General features: G+C 34.2%; 2 protein-coding genes across 10 annotated transcripts in view; one reads left to right on the forward strand and one right to left on the reverse strand.

Annotated features, from left to right (window-relative positions):
• wb (wing blister) overlaps positions 1 to 21,684 on the forward strand; it is a 173,981-nt gene extending 152,297 nt beyond the window's left edge. Inside the window, exons 14-43 of the mRNA XM_018548255.1 lie at positions 6,886 to 6,992; positions 7,505 to 7,685; positions 8,085 to 8,440; positions 9,214 to 9,411; positions 9,511 to 9,681; positions 9,866 to 10,029; positions 10,174 to 10,308; positions 10,540 to 10,795; positions 11,195 to 11,366; positions 11,861 to 12,082; positions 12,233 to 12,486; positions 12,610 to 12,721; positions 12,815 to 12,959; positions 13,070 to 13,382; positions 13,544 to 13,704; positions 13,848 to 13,986; positions 15,120 to 15,357; positions 15,627 to 15,800; positions 15,937 to 16,103; positions 16,317 to 16,475; positions 16,597 to 16,745; positions 16,911 to 17,198; positions 17,402 to 17,570; positions 17,809 to 18,228; positions 18,350 to 18,526; positions 18,807 to 19,141; positions 19,837 to 20,143; positions 20,372 to 20,810; positions 21,058 to 21,426; positions 21,521 to 21,684. Of these exons, the coding sequence (XP_018403757.1) occupies positions 6,886 to 6,992; positions 7,505 to 7,685; positions 8,085 to 8,440; positions 9,214 to 9,411; positions 9,511 to 9,681; positions 9,866 to 10,029; positions 10,174 to 10,308; positions 10,540 to 10,795; positions 11,195 to 11,366; positions 11,861 to 12,082; positions 12,233 to 12,486; positions 12,610 to 12,721; positions 12,815 to 12,959; positions 13,070 to 13,382; positions 13,544 to 13,704; positions 13,848 to 13,986; positions 15,120 to 15,357; positions 15,627 to 15,800; positions 15,937 to 16,103; positions 16,317 to 16,475; positions 16,597 to 16,745; positions 16,911 to 17,198; positions 17,402 to 17,570; positions 17,809 to 18,228; positions 18,350 to 18,526; positions 18,807 to 19,141; positions 19,837 to 20,143; positions 20,372 to 20,810; positions 21,058 to 21,426; positions 21,521 to 21,663 (6,620 nt within the window). The 3' untranslated portion in view covers positions 21,664 to 21,684. The remainder of the gene's footprint in view (positions 1 to 6,885; positions 6,993 to 7,504; positions 7,686 to 8,084; positions 8,441 to 9,213; positions 9,412 to 9,510; positions 9,682 to 9,865; positions 10,030 to 10,173; positions 10,309 to 10,539; positions 10,796 to 11,194; positions 11,367 to 11,860; positions 12,083 to 12,232; positions 12,487 to 12,609; positions 12,722 to 12,814; positions 12,960 to 13,069; positions 13,383 to 13,543; positions 13,705 to 13,847; positions 13,987 to 15,119; positions 15,358 to 15,626; positions 15,801 to 15,936; positions 16,104 to 16,316; positions 16,476 to 16,596; positions 16,746 to 16,910; positions 17,199 to 17,401; positions 17,571 to 17,808; positions 18,229 to 18,349; positions 18,527 to 18,806; positions 19,142 to 19,836; positions 20,144 to 20,371; positions 20,811 to 21,057; positions 21,427 to 21,520) is intronic.
• A 3,188-nt stretch (positions 21,685 to 24,872) lies between these two features.
• Positions 24,873 to 26,309, reverse strand: part of Patronin (calmodulin-regulated spectrin-associated protein patronin) — a 75,132-nt gene continuing 73,695 nt past the window's right edge. For 3 of the 9 annotated variants that reach the window (XM_018548271.1, XM_018548274.1, XM_018548270.1), the window contains one exon: positions 26,052 to 26,210. In XM_018548271.1, the coding sequence (XP_018403773.1) occupies positions 26,066 to 26,210 (145 nt within the window). In that variant the 3' untranslated portion in view covers positions 26,052 to 26,065. Of the gene's footprint in view, positions 26,211 to 26,309 lie in introns of all 9 variants that reach the window. The other 6 variants (XM_018548275.1, XM_018548272.1, XM_018548276.1 and 3 more) reach the window with 5 other exon arrangements.

A 26,309-nucleotide genomic window follows, 5' to 3' on the forward strand; every position in this document is an offset into this window, starting at 1 on the left:
GGGGGGGGGGTACGGCGTATTTAATAATCTATACCTAGCGGCAATTAAAGCGAAGAGAAGCACGCTCGTACGATGACGGTCTCGAGTGATCTCTGCTTAACACTTTGCTATAAAATTAAAACGCCGAAAGGACTATTTTCTGTTCCTCTTCGTTTGCTCTTAGAATTTACATGACATTAAATCTACGCTGTAGACTTAATCGTTGATTTAATCGTCATCGTGGACTTAATCGGTTTAATTTTAATATGGATGACTAATCAATTTCTCGCGGAAATTCATCTTTAGCTTAATTAAATTGAAGTGGATGCAACCTTCTCGAAGTCATTTTTCTCTTAATGAGATAAGTCGACTACTACGAAACCTATCATTAAATTTACGATCGACAGTATCACTTTCAGAACTACAGTTACACTATTATCTAAAAATTATAACGTCAAATTATATCTATATAATTTAAGTTATTTTTATTCGTTTTTATAGATCGCGACTGCTTCTACTCAATACATTCTAAATTTCATGCAGTGAAATTTCACTCTAAGTCAGTGAAAATACAACCACTTTTGAAAATATTTCACTTATTGTTAAAAGAAAGTGACAATTTTCACTGTTTTTAAAGTGAATCTTTAAAATTGCAAAGGACTGAAAAGCTTATTTTTTTCGAATGAGATTTCACTCCTTTGCAGTCAAAGAAAATATTTTCAAAGGTGTTTGTATTTTTACTGGCTTAGAATAAAATTTCACTGCAAGAAATTTAGAGTGTATATCATTAATTGAACTCGATCAATGTAATTAAGCAATTTAATTGGAGAAAATGTAATAAATATGTGAGTCAAAAGTTTATTATTTATTTAATGTACATTTCTATATAATTATTTATTTAAATCTTGATGTGAATCCGAGGCTCTAATGATTAAATTAATCAAGTAATTATCAAAAGCCGATACAAGCCAACACGGGTTAAGCGTGTGTAAATTCATATACATATTAAAAAAAACTAATCGATTACTGTTAAAAAAGACATGAAATTTCATGTAAATGTAACGAAAGCAAATTTCAAGCAGGTACATTGCAATCGTTAAATCTAAGTTATTTGTAATTTCATGCTCATTGTGACAACATTGAACGATTTTAATGTACCTGCTTGAAATTTGTTTCTGTGAAATTATGAAATTTAATGTAGATATTTTTAACAGTATACCTTTCAAATCCTTTCGTTTGGGTCCTCTTCAGTGTACGATTAAACATGACGTTGATTAAATTAAATATATATGTATACAAGTTCTTACTGTCTCAAGTTATATTATAATATACTTTAAATGCCTATTCAGTAGGATATACTCAAAAAACATTTAATATTATAATTTAATATTATAATACAATGTTCAGTTAAATTCGACATTCTAACGTTAATATGGGTGAGTTTATGTTGCGACTAACTATATGGAAATGGAATGATTTACATTTTGACGTACATGAAAGTTAAAAATATATAATAAAATATTATTTAACTGAGAAGGGATTGTATTACTATTGCTCCTTTGACATTTAATATAACGCTACCCGCGGTATTTTTTATGAGATTCCGATTTTTCCGATGGTAAAAGAAAACTCGACTAAAATTGACATCAACGTTCCCGGCGATCGACGCGATAATAGTGTACAATTTATCGATCAATAAATCGACGACCCAGTCAAGTATCATTTATTGCGTAATGCTACCTTTGAAACGAACCGCAAAGTAGCTCGCAAAGAAAGAGTTCAAACGTTTCGTTTATAAACGGCGAGATTGCAGGCCCGATGGCGGTATGCTCATTACCGCGGCAATAATGATCTCTATTGCCACGGCAATTTCTGCACACAAATCGTGCTCGCGTCTTGCGCACGTCGGCTACTACGTTCGCGGGATGTGAAGCATTGCATGATTTTCCACGGAAGAGACAACATGCAATGTATGAATGTACTCTTAAAGAGGAAAAAATAATTTATGGAAGTATCCAAAAATTGAATACACAAATCATAGGTGAAAATCTGAAAATAATTTTGTTAAACCATCAAAATGTCGTGTAGGATAATAAGCATAATAAGCATAATAAGCAATGTTGGAAAGTTTCAACATTCTAAGTAACCAATTTAAGCATCCTATACAATTTTAACGGTCTAACAAAATTATATTTTCAGATCTGTGTATGTAGATAAATTTTTAATTATTATATTTTAGCAAAACCATTCTTTGCTTAAGTTCTCAATTTTTTAAATGAAAATTATGTCTGTTTATATAATATCTGTGTTTAATTAAACTTTTTATATGAAGTACATATTGTTTTTAGATCTCCTAGAAAATTTTCTTCTACCGAAATTATGAATTACCTTTGATAATTGAAGGTAAATCTTTATTTGGTTGTCGTTATTGGAGTCATAAATCTACTTACAGTTTAATTGCTAATGTCACAGCTAATACATCACGTTAATCACGTTAGTACGTCATTTGTATTGCGAGTTCCATATACGAGCGTCTGATACTTAATTGCACGAACGTGTCTGCTTTAATAATCGGATAAATCCACTTCGTTTCCTCACTGGCAGTGATTTCATTCTTAAATCATTTCGCAAATGCGGGCCGAGCTGACGTTAAGACTCGAATCGGTTCGTTACAATTAATAAACCTTATTGCGACTCGACGGCGTAAGGAACGACGCGTATTTGTCACGATTAGCGATCGCCCTCCCGGCCGATCTCGCCGATCTTTTGTGCAACGAGAACGGATATTTATTCGCCCGCAAATGCGGTTCTGAATGCCCGGCGGGATTAGAGAGACGCGGGATCATTATTTATGCGCGCGATAGCCGCCGCGCGTTTACGGCTGCCTGAATTAATCATGCGTCATGCCGCCACTATATTTGCGCTAACGAGCCTTTAATCCTTGCCAGCGCGAATTTGTTTCCATTATTAAACGGAAATTTCACTCGCCTCCTACACATCATGTAGATCTTGGAAGATATCTTGGCAAAAGAGAGATTTCCTCACGTCGAGGAAATCAGGATTAATATATTGCTGAGGACAAATTTTATAACAATTACTGACTCTGTAAAATGCACTTAATTAAAAGGTACTAATTAATTTCAAAAAACTAAAATGACAAAAGAAAGAATACTGGGTATATTTTAATTAAAATAATACGAATTTGCGGATGTAACACAAAGAAAAGGTCGGCTCTGGAAAGATAATGTAAATATGGCGATATATAATGATATGGTTATCGCGAAAAATTGGAAGAGTGTTCTTAATACATTTACGCTGTCAAATTTTTAATAAGAAATATAGACGTAGCAATTTGAAGATAACATAATTGTATCTGATTCAAGCAACTCGTTAATACCGTTAGCACTATTTTTCTAACAAAGTTATAGCGAGCGGTGTGAAAATCTGTAATGACACGCATATATAACTCGGTGCATGAAATTAACACGTGTCAAGCATGACAGTTCTCGGCTGCGCGTTCGCGGAAAACACTTAGCGCATTATTAGACAACATAAATCTGCGTTCGCACACATATATACACGCGCACAGAACGATAATTACCTATTCGAATAGCATACCGTTTGAGGTGAAAATCGGAACGTTAGTTGGTAACTTCGTGCATAATAATGTCACCGCTCGTTAAACTAATACGCGACGAGACGAGACGCGTCGTAATTACAGTTCTGTCACCTCGTTCACGCATCTTTACACCTAGGGAAGCAAAAATTTTCATATCGAATGACCATATCGGATAACCATGTCAGTTAAATCTTTACCGATTTACACGAATAAGTACAGAAAAATTCTAGTTTTTGTTGCGCGCGGTTGTGCGTATGAATGAATAAATAACACGGTTTTGAAGTATCTATAAAAATTTAGTTAGATGCAGATCTAAAAATAATTTTTTTTAAGTGTATTCTAGATAATTATTATGATGATCCAATAAAATTGTTTTCATTTATATCTAGCTAAATTAAAAAAAAATTTCAGCAAAAAGTTGTCTCTCTCCACATACACATACGCACGCACGCACAAGATTTCAATTTTTTTTATGTATCCTACATAGTTATTTTGTTGGTAGAGTCCATAAAATTATTTTCAGATAGCTATGTTTTTTATACTTTTTAAAAACTGTTCTTTCCGTGTACATATTTTCTTTATAAATAATTACGGGAGGCAAAAACGATTATAAGAGAATTAGCTGGATCTTAATTGAACATTGATATCTTCAGCGTTTAACGATAGAGCTGATATATTATATTGTAAACATTCCTGTTTGCACCTTGTGTACGAACATCAACTAGAGAACCGTGGCATCTCCTTCGTCGTAAGGGTTAATTGATAAGACAGCAATAACGCGAGATTTACAGTATACAGCATGGCATGCCGCGAACAAGCCACCATGGATATTTCAGTTCGCTCTCTTCTTGCGATTATCGTGTTGTTAATTAATTTTTGAAATTGCTGAAACACATTCGGTCATTTATTCAATTCTCGGCCAGATGAATCGGCGAGATACTGTGCGCTATTAAAATTATTGCAGTGTATAAAATGCATTTGCACGTGCGTGCTTTCTTACGACGCGACGTCGTCGCAATTTAAATTCTCAACCTCTGGTACATCATGTTCCAGTGTTCTTATGAACACTTTCATCTTTTAATACACATGAAACAATTTCACTGAAATATCTAAACAGTTAGCCAGATATAGATCTGAAAATAATTCGGTTAGGGTTAGACTATCGAAAATAATTATATAGAATTTCGAGATGTGTTACTGGAATGTCAAAATTTCTATATAAATTTCAATACAATATTGCTCATCATATAGATGCTAGAGCATCCTATAAATTTTTTAAATAATTATAATATTTTGATAATCCAATCTAATAAAATTATTTTCAAATCTATATACCTACTGTAAAATGAAATGTTAATTTTAATTTAAAGACGTACTCAACGTCTCAAAAAATCTATTATTGTATCTTTAAGTTAAAATTAACATTTTATTTTTTACATTGTAGCTAATTCAATTTTTATTAAAATTTTTACTTCATCAAAAATGTTCTTTCCATGTTAATTATCGCGACACTACATTCGCTGTCAAATGAAGAAAAATTTATAGATACAATAAAAATTTAAATGAAGTTTTATTCTCTAGACAAGCAAGCGAATAATTCATCTCGATTACTATTCAACAGTTAATAACTTCCGATTCAATCGGACTCGACAATGCGATATTAATTTACGAGGTCATATCGACTATAATGTAATTCCCGGTGTAATATGATTATTACTCGATGATGTAAGAGTAATTATGCATATAATCACGATGGGGGGGAGCGCTAATACCCCGCGTGACATGATTGATCGGAATTGATATGCGATAGAAAACACCGCGAAGAGAATTATTCATTTCTCTCAAGTATTTATGCCGTATGTTGTCTAATGGTTTATACAACAAAATTGATACAATCCTCTGTTGAAAATTGTGCGTGAATTAGCATTTATGGTTCTCACGAAGTCATGCTTGGAAAAATTCATTAAAAAAATATTTGAAACATTTCTCGAGGAATAATTATCTATGTTTATGATGTTGCCAAGAAGTCAAGAAATTAAAAAAGTAAAGATTAATTCACTAAGAGTCCAAGAATGTGAGATAACAAATAAAACGTGTGTCCATCACGTCATTAATATTAAAATTGATTAGCAGGAAAATAATATATATGTGTATAAACATGATAAATTTTATTTCAATCATGTTCTCCTCAGATACATGCTATATTCATCTTCTATTATTCATGATAATCACGCATGAATGTCTCCCGACTATCGTTCGATCGAATCGCAGCGGCGTGTAAACACGCGATTGCGTCGCCGAATCAATTCTTGCGGGTAATCCCTTTGTAAGGGCCACCGTTAATAGGAAATCGATACGCTCCAACCGGCGGTGCTCGATGCGACCATGCATAATTTATAATTTCCGCGGCATTACAGGGTGACAGTCGCGCGAGAACGACAGCCGTCGTCTGCGGCATTTGAATACAATGCGGCGCTCACAGCGACGGGCATCGCTAATTGCAAAATCCGCTCGATGCTGCATAAACAAGTCGCTCACGCGTGACCACGCCGGACAAAATCGGCGAATGCGTGCAGCAACAATCGCCGGTCACGCCGCGAATTTTTTACGCAATCGGCGGCCGAAAACATTCGCGCCACACTAATCGATTAGAAACGGTACAAACATTTCGTCAGTGCGCAATTAGCGCGAAAGCAAGAGAATAATCCTGCATGAATTATTAATGAGACCGCTGTCGACACTTGCCGACGCTTGACGGTGATCATTTAATTACGCCTCTCGCTTCGAAAACGGAAATCAGTTTCCTTAGCGTCAATTTGTATCGAAATATTTATAATCAAGAGTAACGCACAATAGAAATTATTGCTATTCACAGTTATAACATTTAAATAGAAGTAATAATTTGAATATATGATGTTATTTATTTTTTTACTTTCTAAAAAATAATTTTCGAAGATTGAGGCTTTACATCTCGATTTTTGTTCCAGTTAGGTTTTATTTATGGGTGCCATATATGTATAAGTATACACCTAGAAAAAGATTCGATTCAAAGTTTCTTTACTATATGGTTAAAAAAGAATTTCTTTGATTTGAATATTATTCTTTAAATTGAAATAAAACAATTTATTTGATTAAAAAAAAATGATGTTTAAATCAAAGAAATGATGTTCAGATGAAAGAAATTTTTTTCTTTAATCATATAACAAAGAACGTTTCTTCGAACCGAAAAGAACTTTTCTGTAAATGAATTACAAAAGAATTAATGATAATATTTCGTCTGACTGCAGGATGTGGCTGCAACAATTTGGGCTCCACGAGTTCTGCTTGCGACATCGTATCTGGACAATGTCAGTGCAAACCGCAAGTTGTTGGCAGACAGTGCAACGAATGTAAGGTAAGATTCAATGTTCTACGATATACTGGATGCCGCAAATTTTAATTTTGATTAGATTGAATTTATATACTTTTTATAATATTAGAAAATCTAAATTAGATTCTTTATTGAGCAATATCGAACATCGATTAAGATTTCACTCAGTGATTTATAACATTGAAATACGTTATCTCAAATAGCATCTAATAGCGAAGACAAATGTCTTGCTACATAATACGACTGTATCAGATATCGGAAAATATTCAATAATCTGTAATATAGAAGTGGTAATCGCCAAATATAGTCAGACATATCAAACATATAAATCATATTGTCCGTCGAAATCCAGCTATTAAAGTCAATTAATAGATTCTTCTTGACAATTATTATGATATAATAATATAAGAATCTAACGCTAATAGATTATAATGTAGACAGTTTCTTAAATATTCATTTTTTAAATTTATTATTCAATTAATGCAACTCAAGCTCGATGGACATTTCTAATTGTCGGATTTGGTATGCCGATTTAGACCGGTTATTGGGGATTAACATCAGGAGCGGGATGCGCGCCTTGCGGATGCGATTCTATGGGATCCTATAACACATCCTGCAACGACACAGGAGAATGCTATTGCAAGCCGGGTGTGGGTGGGTCACGCTGCGACAGTTGTTTATCCGGATACTATGGATTTTCTTTAAACGGCTGTCAATGTGAGTCAGATACTTTTCCTACTGTAACTCCCATCTAATTCACGTGACATTTCAGTCAAAATAGTCATTAATTTAATCAAGTTCCTTGCAATCTCTTTGCTGTATAAGTTTTGCAAATGATATTTTTATTTTAGAGATATGGAGTAAAAATTTGCTTCACGATATATATATCTTTGTTCGCTTAATTCTGAAATTTAATACGCGATAAACTGTCCATTTCTCTTTCTGACATAAACACTATTGGTATTACGAGGTATTCTCGACCATTAATTTTACAAGAAAGAAATAGAAATTATAAGACACTCCAGTAGACTTTGTTTACTTCTTTTACTACGTCTATAAAGTCTCGGCGGACTAGAGAGTCTATAATGTGAGACCCATGACTTGCCTGCCCCACAGTGTGCGACTCATGCGTACGACCCGGTCACGTGTGTGACCCTGATACCGGTCGCTGCGTGTGTCCCCGTTTGACCTACGGCGAGCACTGCGACCGGTGCAGACCGGGTGCGTGGGACTTAGTGCCGCGCGTTGGCTGCAGACCGTGCGCCTGTACCCTGGGCGCCACACGATCCCAGTGCGACCATCAGGGTCAGTGCCCCTGCAGAATCGGCTACGACGGGCTCAGGTGCGAGAGATGTGCCAAGGGTTACTACGGCTATCCGAGGTGCCGTCCTTGCGGCTGCAACTTAGCCGGCACGGCGCACTGCCGTGACGGTGTCTGCGAGTGCGACGACAAGGGACAATGCCCGTGTAAGGTGAGAGAGATGAGAAAGAGCCAAGAAAGAAAAGATTTAGATAGAACATTTAAATAGATTTGCTCGTCGCGAAATGGGAAAAGGAAGTGCTGAACAAAAATTAATGTTAAAGGAGTTTTGTAAATTATATAAGAGAGAATGATCTCGTACACACAGAAAAATATTCTACTGATAACAAGAGAACTGATTACTCAGTGCACTTTTTTCTTTTAAGTAAATTTTTAACAACAAATATTTTTTTATAACAGATTTAAAATATGCTTATTACAACTAAAAGAAAGCTGTTATATGTTTAAAAAGCAAGGAAGTTTATTAAAAGACAATTGACAAGCAAATCCAGTTTAATAATTTAATTTAATAATCTCGATTGAATAACTATATCTTGTTGGTTAAATAAATACTTTAATTAAACTTTATATTTAAACTTACTAGGATTCGGAATATATTTTTAATAAATTTCATGCTTGTGTGATGAACTTGTGACAAAATGCGAATACAATGAACTTTTGAAACTTGAAACAAATAATTAATATTTAAATACGTGCGCGCGCGGTATGTATTTTTCTATGTATATGTATACTTCAGACTAAGTAAGATGGAAAACGAATTTTTCAAATCGCTAAAATTAAATTGCGAAAAATTAAAATTGAAAAATCGATGAATTTATATGAATTATTTTTTAGTTATCTGCTTGCGAGTTTTAATCTGAAGTTCTATATATTTTGTTTCTGACGTAACACTAAAAAGTCATTAAATAAAAAATAAACTTCAAGGAACTGGTTGTTGGACGACAATGTAATCAGTGCAAGGAAGGTACGTTCGGCCTTGCGACGGACAATGTCAAGGGATGCACCGAGTGTTTCTGCTTCGGAAGAAGCACCTCGTGTCAGCAGGCCGGACTCAGTTGGGGTCAACGCAGATTGACTCGGCCTCGTGTTCTTTATATCAATGACACAGTCAGCGATGTAATAGTAAGATTCGTTTCGGCTGTTAAGTCTTGATGAATGAGCTTTATCAAATAAATATTTCAAACGTCGTATTGATCATTTAATTATCGTACGATGAAACAGATAACGAATTTTGGCTCCACGACTGTATTGCCAGCGGTGAACGGTGGATTGAATGTGACAAATGGTCTCTCCGTAATTCCTGGATCTGATGGTGATGTCACGCTGCCCACAAATCTTTATTATAATTATCCTTTATTTTGGAGACTACCAGATTCTTTTCTAGGCGATAAGGTAATTTTTTTATTTAATAATTTGCTTTCGAAAAATAAGTCGAAATTGTTTGGAAGTCTCGTATTCAAATAAAAATTTATGTATGCAAAAAATTGATCAATAATCAATTCTTTTTCCATCCGAGATCTCGAAACGATTTCTCGTATTATGGACGCAAAGCTTTAACCTCATATTAATCCTTAAGGTTGTCTCTTATGGAGGATTCTTACGCTTTAAAACTTTGACGGAAGGTGGAATACCTCTAAGATCGAATCTTCGATATCCCGTGGTGCAATTGCAAGGCAACAATAAGATCGTTTTGGAATACTATCTTCATCTACCAGTGAACGATAATCGTTATGAAGTCAGGTACATTTATAGTTAATATCATATTAGAATTAAATATATAATTTGTTCAATTAGAATTTTTTCATGTTACGGAATTTTTATTCAGATTCACTGAGAATATTTTCTTATATTATGATTATACGATTGTCATGTATCTTATTTTAGATTCCACGAGTCATTGTGGCAGTTACAAAACAGGCCGGATTACAAAGTCTCCAGGGAGGTTCTAATGGTCGCGTTGCAAAATCTACAGTACATCCTTATAAAAGCCTCGGACAATGCTGAATTTACAAAAACCACGTATGTAACTAAATAAATGCACCGTAAAGTACAATAAAATGAATTGCTATATACTCGTATATATATATATATATATATGTATGTTTATTTCTCAACGTTTGTTTCTATAAATTAATTTTGAACGAGCAAATTTAGACGTAGAAATTATTTTTTTACTCGTTTTTTATTCTATTATAATTTGAAATGTGTATAAATTTGTAACTCAAGTATATTAATCTGCATCTTGTTCAGTTTGCTGGAAGCTTCTCTCGACGCTGCTGTCCTGATGCCTACGCATTCGCCACCGCTGGCGACCGGAGTGGAGATCTGCCAGTGCCCGCCGGAATACAACGGTACGTCTTGCCAAGATCCTAGCATCGGCTTTTACAGGTGGTATAAGAACACCACCGCCACGTCTACCATCGTGATCGATCTTGTCGGACAAGCCAGACGTTGCCAGTGCAATGGGAGATCCGAGGTGTGCGACAGGGAGACTGGATATTGCTTGGTAAGCATTACTCAAACATTTTCCTACGAGTGTATACTATTCGCGGAGATGATAGCGCGACAGGAAGTATGCTGAGAGACAAGTGCATAAGGATATGAGCTAGAGTTGATACAAGATCTTACTAAGGAGCTTTCAAATCTGCATGATGTTAACGGATTTACATTCTTTTTCTTGTCGATTATCTGCATTTATCATTCAAACAATTTCTGTATTGATTCTAATTTTTGCGATGAAGAATATCTTGGCGTTTTCTAGTAGGATTTGGAAGAAATAGATTATTTAATGTTATAGATGGTTTTTTCGATTTTTGTAAAAAAATATCAAATTTAAAAAGAGTGTAAACGTTTGAATAATTATTAAATTTATATATGTAATGTTGAAAAAATGAATATATTGCAGAACTGCAAAGAAAACACATTTGGTGCATATTGTAACGTCTGCGCTGATAGTTTCTACGGTCATCCGGAGATAGGAGGCTGCAAGCCATGTCCATGTCCGCAAGTCGATAAGAGATTTTCAAGTACCTGCGTGGTTCGTACGGATAATGAACCCATTTGTCACTGCAAGCCAGGTGTGTAGATAAGAATGTAAAAAATAATTTGCGCATATAAAAATAATTATATAAAAAATTAATTAAGACATTTGTCTAATTTATTTTAATCTTTTAACTCTTAAATCGTCCAAAATATTTGGCATAAAATCTTGCGATTTTTATAATGGGTTTTGTACGCATAATATCTAAAAATTATATTTCTTTACTTAAAATTCTAAACATTAATTTTCTCGAAACTGTTAAGTTCACTTTATAATCCATAAATTTTATTATTACATTTAGATTTTAGGATAGAATTTTATTTATAATTTTATATACTATATTTATGTATTTAAGTGCCTATTTTAACACATATTTCATCTATATGTGCATATTTCTGTTACTTCGAATATTTTTTATATAACATAAAATTACAAATCAAATTTTATTTTGAATTTTAATACGAATTATAATTTATCTCTTAAGTAGGCTTTTTTTATTTTTCTTGTGTATTCATCTTTGATTCGTCGCAGGTTACGTTGGTAGAAAATGTGAACGTTGCGCCTATGGCTATTACGGCTTTCCCGACCTTCCGAATGGCAAGTGCGTTCCGTGCAATTGCAACTTGGCAGGAAGTTTAAGTGACGGCTGCGACGGTGAGACAGGACAGTGCAAATGCAAGATCGGCTCTACGGGCAGAGATTGCTCCCAGTGCACAGCATATCGACACGTTTACATAAACGATGTTTGCACTTGTAAGTTTCACAGATTGAACGATTTAAAATTAAAACATCTGTACTATTAAATTGAGAAAGTTAGAATTTGTTATCTTATTTTACTAATTTTTATTGAATACATTACTACACAAATTCATTTTATTACATTACATTATGCGAAATGTTTAGCATGCAATGACAATTGTACGGGAATTCTGCTCGATACTGTCACGATGTTGTCTGAGGAGCTGGCTGGTGGAACGAGTCACATAGCAGACGGATATATTCCACCGCCGTGGGAGGAACTGTCGTATATCGATTCCAATATAACTGCATATCTCGAGGAATTGGAGCTACGAACTCATCTCCAGCAAAGAATGAGAAATGTACCGTGGCATGAATACAAAAAATTTGCAGAAGATGTTGAAAGTATATTAAGAAATGTATGTCTTTCTAACATTTTCAGATATCTAATAATAGCATAATTGTTTATTCTAAAATCTGACGCAATTTGATCATCTACAATGAGCTTTAAAATACATTTTCTGTTTTATTTTAATTTGTAGACAAATAAGAATGCGAAACATGCCGATATTTTGAAGACCAAGAGCGGCGATTTGAAAAATAATGTTTTTACTGCGAAGATTATGCTTGATAATTTAAGAAGAGACATAGAAGGTACGTTATCATAAAAATTTGCTTTAATTATTGTTACAACAATTGCGCTACAGTGTAAATATTTTTTAAATGATTTTTTTTCTCAAACTCTAGATACAACTTCGGAACTCAATCAATACAGTAATGACAATAGAAGAATAGAAATTAAGAAAGCCTTAAAAACTGCTAAGATAATCTTGAATTATCTAAAGTCCGTCGACATAGCCAAGAAAACTGCAGAAGTGGAAAACTTCCTTGAGTGAGTATTATTCTGATTCGATTAATAAATTTGGAACAAGAAAAGTGAAAGAAGAAATTAATTTTTGTAATTAATTATTAAATAATATGTTCTCTTTCTGAATTAATTAGCGGTGTTACCAAATATGTGGCGTGGCTAAACTCTCTTCATGACGCGACTGAACCTTTGGCGGTCGCCCAAAAGGACGCTAAAAGTTACGAGATGAAGTTGAACGATATGCGATCAGTCATAGAAGACACCATGGAAACACTGTTCAGCTACGACAGTTTGTACAATCATATCAACGGGACATTCATCGAGGCCAAGAATCAATGCACTCGTATCGGAACATTGCGCGACGAAACGGACGAAACAGTCACTGAAGGAAAGAAACTCGTCAATGAGGCTCGCAATCTACTTAACAATGCAGAAAACAATATTCAAGTAAGTAAAAATTTTTTTGTATTTATTTAAAACAATTTATAACAGTAGTAACTGGGAAAGAAACAAATGCAGAAAAAAATGAGTGATATGTAATAAATAACTCTAAATTTGGTATTGACCACAAACATTGAAAATCTTATTCTTATAAATACGATTTTCAGAACCTTTCAGATTCGCGCGATAAATTAACATACTGGACGGAGAAGCTGAGCATGAAGGAGGGACTTTTGTATCGGCTAAATTACGAGTATGACGAGAAGTATGTGAAGCCAGCAGTGCAACATGCGCAGAATCTATCCAACTACGTCGATCATTATGTCAGGTACTTAAGCGTCTTATTAGCATAATTAATTCCATCGACAATTACATCGCATTAAATCCAAAGCAAGTGACGTTATCTCAACGATAGCGAATGATATAATCATCGATGATTCAATATAATGTGATATTATTTTTATTGAATAGTTTGTTCGCCAAGACACGAGATATTGCGGCTAGTCCCCTGAAGGCAAGTCAGGCCTACAAGAACATCGTTGATGATCTGCAAGCAGCAAGAGTCACTGCGCTGGCAGCCAAGGAAATCGCCGAGGATGTGCACAAAAAGGTAAAAAACGATCATACGATTTTCTTTGGACTTAGGGATTTTGCATTTTTATTTTCCTCTTTAATAAACACTAAAACTGATACGTCAAAACTGTGACTCTTTCTGTTTTTTATATAAATATTTTTTTAATTATAAATAGTTACATCACAAAATAAAATTAATCTAATAGTTTAATACTTTGATTCTACAATTAAACTTTTCTAATCTCAAAATATCAAGAATATTTTTTAAATTAGATTTTGCTTGTTTTTTGCAATGCAAAGTGTAAAGAAACGACGGTCTAAATCGAGCAGTGATAAAATTTCTTTTATATAAAATAAATTTATAGTTTATAATGTTAGTATAACATAAAAATAAAAATAAAGTATAAAGAATATAAAAAAAATAATATCGAACGTTTCGGAACTCACGGATCTTTTTTCAGCGATTTGAAAATGTTACAAAATCATAGAGATGAATTCGCGTAAACGTAGTTGTAAGAATTGACTAATCACACAGTCGAATATTTTTTCGTATTTGACTGTGATTAGTTAATTTATACAACTATACAATCATTTAAGCAAATACGCTTATGCAATTGTAGAATGGGGTTTACAGTCTAAGCGACATGGTATGGTACAATTGTTTCGAAGAAATTGATTCTCCTGTTTTTATGTGAATGTGGAAATTGTGTAATAAAAATGTATGAAAATAGGAGCATGTTTACATACTCGTCTAATTCTGTTGAGCGCAAGTGTTACAATGAAATTTGTTTTATATTCTTTATATATTTTTTATTTTTATCTTTATGTTAAACTAACATTGTAAACAATATAAATTTATTTTCTATAAAAAAATCTTATTACCGTTCGATTTAAACCGCTTTTTATTTTTTTTTAACATTTTAAATGTTTATAAAATGAAATCATAATTTTTTTTTATTTTATAGTATAATAGTGAAATATATTATTAATGTGTGTATTAAAATAAAAAAAGCTTAACTTAAAAAGTAAGTATCTACTATATTTAAAATTATCAATATTTCTGTTGTTCTTCCTAAATTCTAGTCTTATGTTTTTAATTTAAATAAAATATATATATAGTTTTATAATTTTGAGAATCGGCTACAAATATAATGTAGATGCTTTTTCAAGGCTTTCCCTCCTTCGGGACAGAAATCATTACTGGATAATGCCAAGGAAGTATTAGCTAAGTCTTCGCAACAGTTGAAAATGGCAAAAGAGCATGGTAAACTAGTAAAAAATGCGAACGCCAAGCTAGATGCTCAGAAACAAGCCGTGCTAATATTGAAAGATTCATTGAACAACACTGGGATAAAGGACAACGAGATAAATGTGAAATTGCGAGAATTGAAAAGTAATAGTAAAAAACGTAAGTCTATATTACATGTTATTATGATGTTATTAATAATTGGCTTAGCGCCGAGACACTGGCTACATTTACATCGTGCATTTAGGTCGCGGCCTAAACAATAGATGTCCTTGTTTATCCTGTAGGTTAAATAAAAATACCTTCGTATAGGTCGCGGATTAGCGCACGGTGTAAATATAGTCATTACCGTGTCTCTAGATTTGAAAAAAATGTAGCTATCTAATAAAAAATGTTTTAACGTTATATTGACTAGAATTTTTTGTAAATAGTACGTGAGGATCTATTAGATATCTTGGACGACAACGATATAGTAGCAGAATCGGTAATAAATACGCAACGATTGATTGATGATTACAAGGAAGGCATTACCGACAGACTGAAGCCGAAATTGCACGAATTGAAGCGCGAAGGCGATTCAAAGATTAGCCTTGCCAGCGAAAAGTGTAATATTTCTTTTTAAAGTTAATGTATACTTAGCGGACATTTTCACATTTTATACAATTGTTGAATAATTCTATTAATAATTAATTATTAAATTAGTGAAAATTCTGAACTATTGTAGAAATATGTGTATTTTAGTGACGGAAGCGCTAAGCAATATTAAGAAAGCCGATGCGAAGTTAATAAGTTTATCAAACGTTGCAATGAGACGAAAAGCTGATTTCGATAAATGGAATGACACGTTAGCCACGAAATTGCAAAATCTCAAAGACAAAATTGCAGAAGCCCGAAATACCGCCGAAGGGGTAAAAATAATAATTATTTTGTTATTTGCTCAGATATACTTTTATAAATTAAAATAAACCTTATTGAACTGTTTATATACTATACATTTATACGGAAAGTATAAATTTCCAATTTCGGTCACTTTTGCAGATATTACACTTGATACACCTTTAAGAAAAATTGCAATAAATAATTTTTGAAATATAAGCTTTTACATTTTATTTTATTTTTAGATCCGCGTTTCTCTACGATCGGTGGAAGGTAAGGAATGCATTCGTTCATATAGACCAACGACATTGCAACCTTCGACAACGACGACGATTGTGATAACATTCGCGCTTCCAACTGCACGCAAAGAAGGTTCCCTGTTTTACTTGCCCAGTGGAATTAACGTAAGTTCTATAACAACAATATTAATTTAGCAATTAGATCAATTAATTTTGCATAAAGGAAGATAAATACGAATTATGTAATATACTGATTTTTGAGTTATGATATCTCGAATTTTTTCAGGACGATTTTGTCGCTCTAGAGATATATGACAAAAAGGTACGATTTTTATGGAATGTCGGTGGTGGTACAGGTATACTAATACATCCTGAAGTTCTCGAAAGCGGCAATCTGCAGAACGATAGGTCTTGGTATCGAATTGAAGCTGAAAGGTAAATAATAATTTATAAATGTAAAGTTAGTATGAATTTAATTAATTAATGTATAAATAGATAAATAAATGTTAATTTGGTGATTTGTAAAGAATAATTTACAAAGTTATCATTAATTAATACGAGAGAGAAAAACTGATTTCAAATAATGTTTTTTTAACTTAGAACGCGACACACAGGCAAGCTGAACGTGCACAAGCAGTTTTCGACGTCCGGAAAATATCTCCCTGTCATTAACACGACTAACTCCGAGTATGGTCGTTTCGACGTTTTGCCTACGGACCGAGTGTGGATAGGAGGTATCCCTAAATCGCAGAGAAGACCAATGGAACTAATCGCTGGTAATGGTCTTCCAGGTTGTATTCATCAAGTAATCCTTGATGGAAAGCATATCGGCCTCTGGAATTTTATCACAACAGCACCAGACATGGCTTGCAAAGCTTGCGTAGAAGGGTAATTAATCGTGAAAGATAATAATCAAATTTCTCTTAAAGTTTACACTTATTTGTTATATGTATAAATTCTGCACATCTCAAATATGTGTACATTATATCATTTCATATTTTAAGTTTTTTCTATTTGATAATTTAATAATACAAATTACAAAATGCTTGTTTTTCGTTATTATTTCAGTAATGATATTATTAATGTTTTAGAGTGGAGGATGCCAAAGATGATATAGCTTACAATTTCAATGGAGAGGGCTATGCCGTGAGAAACAGGCATATTTCATCTGGTCCATATAATAAATACATGTTTGGAGTTTCAATTAGTTTCCGAACATACGACGAGAATGCATTGCTATTTTTAGCCATTAACAAAGATGTATGAATTTATTTAAATTTCCTCATTATATATATTTTAATATCAAGAATATATTTTTACAATTTTTTCTTAAAAGGAAAAGAGTAAATGAAAAAAAATTTTAAATTCACATAATATGTTAAATTTAAAAAATATATATATGTATATATTATTATATGTAATAGTTATTACTAAAACACCAATTTAATTATATTTATGGAATTCAATTTAATTTCTATTGTGTTATTTATAAAAATAGAATCAGCACATTATGATTTCCCTGCGAGAAGGCCGAGTGATTCTCCATGTCGGCTATGGCGGGAACGTAAGCATGGAGATGTTCTCAACTTACAAATACAATACCGGCAACTGGACAAAGGTGGATGCATTCCGTCAGTATCAATTACGCAAGAACATCGAAAAATGCAGTCTTAGTATCGGTGGCGACAACGACAAAAAAATTGGTGCACCCACACCACAACCTGCGAAGGAAGATATCCCGGATTTAGCGCAGGCCAAATACTACATCGGCGGATTGCCACCGAGCTTCCGCGCAGAAAAACTAATGTTACCCTCACAGGTGTCATTCCTCGGATGTATGGCAAATATCGTAGTACAAGAGGGTTACGATCCAATGGCCGAACAATATTACGGGGTGGAATCCAGTTGCGGTAATAAAGTAAGTATTATAATTTATTCTTTAAAATAGATCTAAATCAAACGTTCTATTGGAATTTGTTTAACTGTAGCTATAATATTTGCATATCAAAATTAAACAAATTTATTTTATTGTTGTATAGCCGTTGAAGATAGTCGGATTTTATGGAGATGGATATCTCGAGCACTCAGCGTTTACTCTGCGAAAAATCCAGTCTGTCCTAAGCTTCTCCTTCAGAACCATGCAGGATGCAGCTATGCTTCTTCTCTCCACGTTCGATGGCCACGAAGACAGACTGGGTGATACTCCCAAAGAAACAGTAAGGCTTTATTACAATTTATCATTTAATTTTTTTTTCTCTTATTCTAAAGAGAATCACTGTAATAAAGTATACAAAATTATTTATCGTAAGTACTGCAAAATAGTCTTGAATACTTCTACTCTAAGTAAATTTATAATAAAATGACATATTAATACTCATAAACGTATAAACAAAATATGCAATAAAACATTATTTGTACGTACATTTTATTGGAACTTTATCTGCATATTACAATAATAAAAAAATTTTTAATTAATTTGTTCGATTAATTATTTAGAAGAACAGCTATTACTCCGTGTGCATTCTCAATGGACAAGTGCAAATTCGTTTAAATGCTGGCCACGGCGAGTTGATTGTCCAATCGAATAATACTTTTAATGATGGAAAATATCACTCGATCACCGTCATTAAGAAAAGGAAAGAAGTGGAGTTGAGAATCGATGACGCGTATCAAACATCAGGAAGATTGCCCAAGAGTGTTGCGATCAAGGCTCCCAATTCGAACGGTGGACTTTTCTTTGGCGGGCTACCGGCTCTCATCAATAATACTAAAATGGTCGCAACTAACACGCCACTGTATGGCGCTATCAAGGATGTGATTTTTAATGATATGTAAGTCATTAAGCTAAGTCCAAACAATTAAATATATTGCTCGTAATTTCTAGGAAGATGACAATAAATAAATGATTAAAATTTCAACATATTAAAATTATATTTCATATATTATATATCATATCTATATTTTTTATTTCGAATTGTGTTGTAAAACAATTGTATATTTATGGACTTATTTTTTATTTAATTTTTTAACTAAATATCGATGAGAACATGCCGTAACGATCAAGCTGGATCTTGGATGTTTCTAATATATAATTTCATGTGAATTTATACACTACATATGTAAATTCTTAAAAATGCGCGCCGAAATTCTTTTTCAGACTTACAACGCAAACTATAATAAACTATCGCAATACTATCACGAGTTAAATTGACTAATATATTAACAATTTTGATGCTCATAGCATCTTGGATCTTGATAATGTTGAATGACAATAAAATTTATGAATGACATATTAAAAATCTGTAAATAATTAATTTATATTGCGAAAAATATTATTTCAGTCAGGAATCGAACCCGGACGTCTGGTATCCTCGCACAGAATTCTCATCGATATTTAGTTTTAAACTCTCATGGTTCAATAAGATTTGATATTGTTAATTTTTTAATTAAAGAAATTATATTGTATCTTTATTGTACCAGTTTGAAGAGGTTTTGTACTATATGATTAATTTATAATCTTTTTCAGAAATCTTCGATTCGACGATGCAGTTAATTTTGATCACGCTCTAATCGGTCGTCCCGGACCGAGTATGGGAAAAGACACGCCAAGTTACGTACCATCGGCATCATTGTCTCGAGGAATGTCCACACAACCCGAAGGATGCCAAAAAGTACCTTACTACTCGCTAGAACCGGGTGCTTTGAAATTTGGTGATAAACCGCACAGTCATACGCAACTGTATCTCAATTTCAAGAAATTCTGGGAGAAAAAATATACGATAGAATTCGATTTTAGAACATATTATCCCAATGGATTGCTGTTCATTACTCCGGTAAAAAAAAACACATACACATATGACACATAATTATAATTAATAATTTTATTTACAACTAGTATAAACTTATTTTACTAAATTAAACAAAACATACGTATTTTATAAGAACTTTCCGTTTTTTATAACACTAATGTTTCATATAAATAAAGTTGTAATCATTTAATTATAATTTAGTTAATTATAATTTTATAATATAACATTACCACTATTATTGTAAATGCACAGGGTCTTTGGTTGAAACACTATTTAATGGTACTCATCCGGGATGGGCAGCTTCTTTTGGTAGTAAAAAGCAAACAAAGGAAGGAAATACTATTCAAGACACCATTTAATGACGGCAATTGGCATCATGTCGTTATCAGCCATGAAGAAAGAAAGCTCATCCTATTAGTGGACACTCAAACACCACGCGTTATCAAAGTACCGAGAAGAATTGGTCTCGCATCCATGATGTATATCGGTGGTCTTCCGGAAAGCGGAACGCCTATCCCGGAACAAGTGGTTGTTAGATTAGAGACATTGAAGGGATGTATCAGAGGCCTGAAGATCAATGGAAATGTTTACGACATGGTGGGTTCCACCAGTAGAGCCTTTAATGTCGGTCAATGCTTCCCAAGCGTCGAGAGCGGAGCATATTTTCAGGGCGAGGCTTATGCTATTTATCGTAAGTCACGAAACTATTATAACTAAAAGGATCTTAAAGAGAATACTTAAATCTTGAACGTAAAATAAGTAGCTGAAATATTTAAATCATATTATTTTTAGTCTCTTAAATTAAAAATTTTAAATAACATGACTTTTTTATTATAAAAAATATAATAGCATCTTAATTAATGGTACAGAAGATACAAGAAATATTGATTTTTTTCTTTGTTTTAAATTTTCGGAGTAACAATTTTATATTCTTTTAGGAAACAACTTTGAGGTGGAGGGCGTGCTCGAACTTCAATTGGAGTTCAGAACATCGGAAGTATCTGGTGTGTTGCTATCGATTACTGCACCTAGTGGTTCGCCTTCTCTATCATTGGAACTCAATAGCGGAAAGGTGATCATGTCAGGTGATCTGGGCGACAATAATCCATTATATGTGGAGCAGGGCTTCCCTAATCACTACGCAATTTGCGACAATCGATGGCACAGAATTCAAGCCGTATATAATGACGAGGAGCTGGCGCTCAAGGTGGACGAGCTGGATCAAAAATATGGCTTGCCCACAAACGTTAATTATCATTTAAATACTTCTGTCTTCTCCGGCCCGTTGTATATAGGCGGTATACCAGGTAAATAAATGTTGTATTTAATTAGTATGTAAATAAGCCTGAATAAAAAAGGAACATAAAAGTAATTTAACTAACACTGTTTCATTGTCTCCAGCGACTGCTCAGAAAGGCTCGCTGTTAAGTCGAGACCATTTCAATGGATGCATTAGGAATGTAATGATAAGAGGGGAAAGGCGAGACTGGACGGACATGGCCGAACTGCACAACATCCACCTGAGCTCTTGCCCAGTTCAATGATAGCGGGATGTGAAGAGAAAAGGCAATTTACCTCGGCGTTCAGCGCTTTTAGTAGTTCCAAAGACTGTTCGAGGAGTCGCGTTGGGTTCAACAATCGCATCGAGATTAACGTGCCATATATTCGCAAGCGACGAGTTCTTTAAGACTTAACAAAGCCAAAAGATGCTAAACCGTAGACCGTTAAGCTAATCGTCGTAACATGAAAATAGAAAAAGGAAAAGAGAAAGAGACCTTACGTGTCGGTCTCGCCGTGACAGACAAACGATGGCACGAATAATTTCGTCATACGTACGCAGGTATGCGTAACGCGTGCAAACGGTGACATTTTACGCGTAAATAGCGAGACCACTGCCATATAGTTTAATTATTCACCGTAAGCCGCAAACAATTTGTACATCAGTATTTAAATGCCATTATTTATTATCGTTAACGTAAATCCGATTACGAGAATTCGTGATCGTCGCGTCGACGAGTTAGGGAATAGAAAATAACGCGATTACGTTTTGTACTTTTATAGTTAGACATCTACTAGAGCCCGACATATCTGTACATTGTAGATTTTTTATTTGAAAGATTTATCGAGAAACATGCAAGTGCTCTGTAAAAAAAGAAGTGTCCTTTAATCACGCACACAGAGAGATGATGTTCGAAGAATATTTATATCTAATCTTCTCTCTCATACATAACACACGCACACGACTTTTGTTAAACTGTAATATATTACATATACACAAGAAAAATTAACAAATGACGAAAATCCGCTGTTGTGTATAAAATATATAACAAGACAAAAAGCACATTGGACTGTGTCGCTTTGATTTATCCTCTTTAACGCTCTTAAGATTCCTACAAAATACCTCAGAAACGCAGCTTTATGAAATTTTACAATGTAATTTTTTCTTTAAAACGGAGGACAATTGAACACAAAGAATTAAAGAGTTCTGGAGAATTAAGAAACTCTTACTCTTATTTACGAATATAATCTCCATTTCGAGATGTCTCATATTAAAAATTGAAGAAATTTTCATCAGAAGAAAAAGCCAAATCTCTTAAAGAATGTGTCATTGAGGTACGATTAATGATGGATTACCTTTGCGTGTATCCATCCGCGGAAGAATAAAAGTCTATTACAAATGGGTTATTAAATTTTATTAATGACATTCGCTGCGAAGATGCTAACAGTAAATTATGACCCAAATCTTACATGACGTACTGAATAAATATACATATCGTCGAGTAGGTAGGTATACGTTTTTTTCGTTTTATGTGTATATAAAAACATAATATTTACAGAGACACGGATAGAAGTTCGAGAACTGATATTCGTCTTGACGTCGAAATTTCAGCGACAATAAAAATCGATAATTATTACGTAACAATAATCGTTTATTATTAGTAAGCGCGATTTAACTGCGGCGTACAAATTTACGTTGTGCCGCAGTATTCAATTGTGTATGTGTGTATATGTGTATGCTTCGGTTTCCCGTCTCTCTTCTTTCCCGTCTCGGTCCATTTTATTTTGTCCACGTTTAATTGTCGCGCATCCAAATCTTTTTTTTCACCAGCTCACTAATAATATCTATTCTTCAAAAAATATAAATATCAAGCATAAGCGACCAATATCGAGAGATCTCTCTTAACGTCATCATAACTTTGTAATCAATCCCATTTCCACAAGCCATTATTCTCGCTGGCTCTTAAGATTAATGACTATGTATATATTTATATATATATTAATTGCAATCAATTCATATATATCTCTTTCTCTCTATCTCTTCACTCTCTTCTTAAACACATTGTCATCATGAACTTACTGCAATTTGCACTCCATCTCAAAGGTTTCATAATTTCTTTCTTCTATGGCGCATACCTTCGATATTGTCAGGTCGGACTGTTTCTGAGTCTAAGATTCTCTATCTTATCGCTCTTTTTCTCTCATCATCGTACTCGGATAAATTTACAATAGACGGGGATATAGAACAGTGAACTCTTTTCTCTCTCGATTACTACAATCTCGACGGAGTTAACAAGTCCCTTTCATTACACATGGTCGAACGGCGAAACGCGAGACGGCGAGGTCAAGCCGACCACAGCGTTCCACGAAAATTGAAGATACATAAATTACTTCCTCTGCAGTTTCAGCGGAGAACACTCGATTTCGATATGTCGCATTGTATTTGTAATTGTATCGTTAATAATCTTGTATTTGCGTTACGCCGTGTCGCGGAATATGGAGGATCTATCTATACTCGACACGATTGTCCGCATCGAGTCGAAGACTTATCATACAAAATAATTGAAGAACGATCCTGGAGGCGGCGTCCACAACGTCGTCATCATCGTGAACGAAATCCGAGACCAGAGAGAAAATAATCATATAAACGATAGACCCTCAATATTGTCGTATAAAATAGCTACTTGAAGTCTACCTATCTCTAGCTTCTTCTCCTCTCTTACAACATTATTATGAAAGAAACGTATCCGACCAAAAAGGCCCATTCAGCGAGATAGGAAGCCGATGCCAGTCCCACACGAAAAGCGAACATCGAATTTATGGCACAATAAATTATAACAGTTTTTCCGATAAATTACGGACCGCCGCGTTCTTCATTCGCCCGGACTGACTGAAGTTTCGCTGAGAGACGGCGGGATGTGTCGCGATTGCCGGTAAATTCCTATGGAGGAAACGTAATATACGATTGAAGAAAAGTCAGACTGTCAATTCATTAAATGTTTGTACGCACTTAGTCCAATTACATCGTTCATAACATAAGGCTTCATACTGATTTCTTTTCTTTTCGAGGAAGGCAGAATATTATAACTGGAGAACTTTGAGTAACAACGCTTCGTTCGGAAAAAAAAGCGCGATTCCATCAGTAAAATTGATTTAGACTACACACCTATCTTCCACCTTCCTCTTATATAACAATAAAGATTGAAGCGCGTTTAGAAGGAAAACAGAAAGCACCGCGAGCCTCCCTTTCCCGACGGTCCTTCGACGAACTTTGTCCGCGAGGCAATGATACTTATGCAATATTTACTTTCTGTACACAGTGACTATCTAATCTGTTGACGAAACACATCGCTCGCTTTAAAACAGCCGCTTCGACGTAAACTAATGCATATATCTCGCACGCATTTGTTTTACAGTACAAACTTGAAACGCATAATTAAGCTCGAACGATTGACTTTCGTCGCAAAGAAACGGATGCATCATAATGAATTTATTGTAAGGCTGGTCTTATACCTGACTGTTAATTCGCAACTAACTGATTTATTTACAATATGAGCTATCGTCGTTCTCATCCGTCGTCACCCCGTTGACAAGTTTCATCCCTCGCGAAGAATAGAGAGATGAGAGGGGGACACTGCAAAAATCGCGCTGCGCACTACAATCGTCAACAGCCGCGAGAAACGTACACAATATGAGAAATCATTAATTCAACTCCGTTTGAGTCGCGTCGAATATTTTGCCGACACATATCTCAATCGGTAAAAAGAACCAAAATATATATAAAAAAACAACACTCTCCCCGATTAAAAAAGGAAATTGATATAAAAAAAAAAAGAGAATCTTTTTTGCAAGGTTACATAGTATGCTATTATACAGAAAATAAAACCAAGTTTAAAGTCAGCGAATTGCGCACGAGACACATCTAAAAATTAATGATCCCTCACATGATCGCGCGTTTTATATCATACTTTAATATGTTCTTTAAAAGGTTTCAAATGCACTAGATAGTAATCGTTGAATAATTTAGAATCCCTAGCCTAGCGAAGGATGGAGAAAGATCTGTGTGAATTGCAAATTACAGATACATGCACACATGAGAACACAAGCTGCACCGTTGCCATCCTCCCTTACTCTCGCTTCGTTTCGCAAAATAAATTTAGGAAAATCAACTTTCATATTATATATCCATGAGAATCGTACGCTCACGCAGTCGCAACACAGCAGTTTACACGATTACAAGGCGGTTACATGACGAGAGTTAGTCCGCAAAATTAAGGGATCTTAGGGGTGTATATTGACAACAAACCATCTTATAAATAGATACTGGTAATCTTATGACACAATGATTGATGCTGAAAATCAACGGAAAAAAAAGAACCGGAAACGCAAGAAAAAGTAAACGAAACGCATTCTCCCTGGTATGTAACCACGTTCCCCCGATCTTTTCCACCCCTTCAAAAGCGGCGTGCGATAAAAAAAAAACGCGGGGCTCGCGCGCCAACTGTGATTATTTCTTTATAAAGTCAGCACCGATCAATTGTCCTTATAAAATTGACTAAAAACGCAACGTATTCGCATTAATTTAATATGGGCCTGTATTAAAATAGTAACTATGAACAACAGAGGGCACAGTAGCGTAATGTTAAGTGTGTGATCACTTATGTAAAACTATATGACGAGTGGTATGTCCTTCTTGTTCGGTAAGTTCACCTTTTTACCTTGCCAAAGGCTGTTGTGTATCGTAAAGGCATCTATGGTCACTGTCAGATGCTTCGTGTGAACTTGCGAAAAGCATTTTCCACTGGAATTATATCTGAAACGAAAAAATAGACAGCAATCAATAACATGTAACGCATCGAGACGTTTAAAATAAAGATATATAATTGATTGAAGGAACAAACTGAAGGAATCG

The sequence above is a fragment of the Cyphomyrmex costatus genome, unplaced genomic scaffold (genome assembly GCF_001594065.2).
Source record: "Cyphomyrmex costatus isolate MS0001 unplaced genomic scaffold, Ccosl1.0 scaffold702, whole genome shotgun sequence".
Lineage (NCBI taxonomy): Eukaryota > Metazoa > Arthropoda > Insecta > Hymenoptera > Formicidae > Cyphomyrmex > Cyphomyrmex costatus.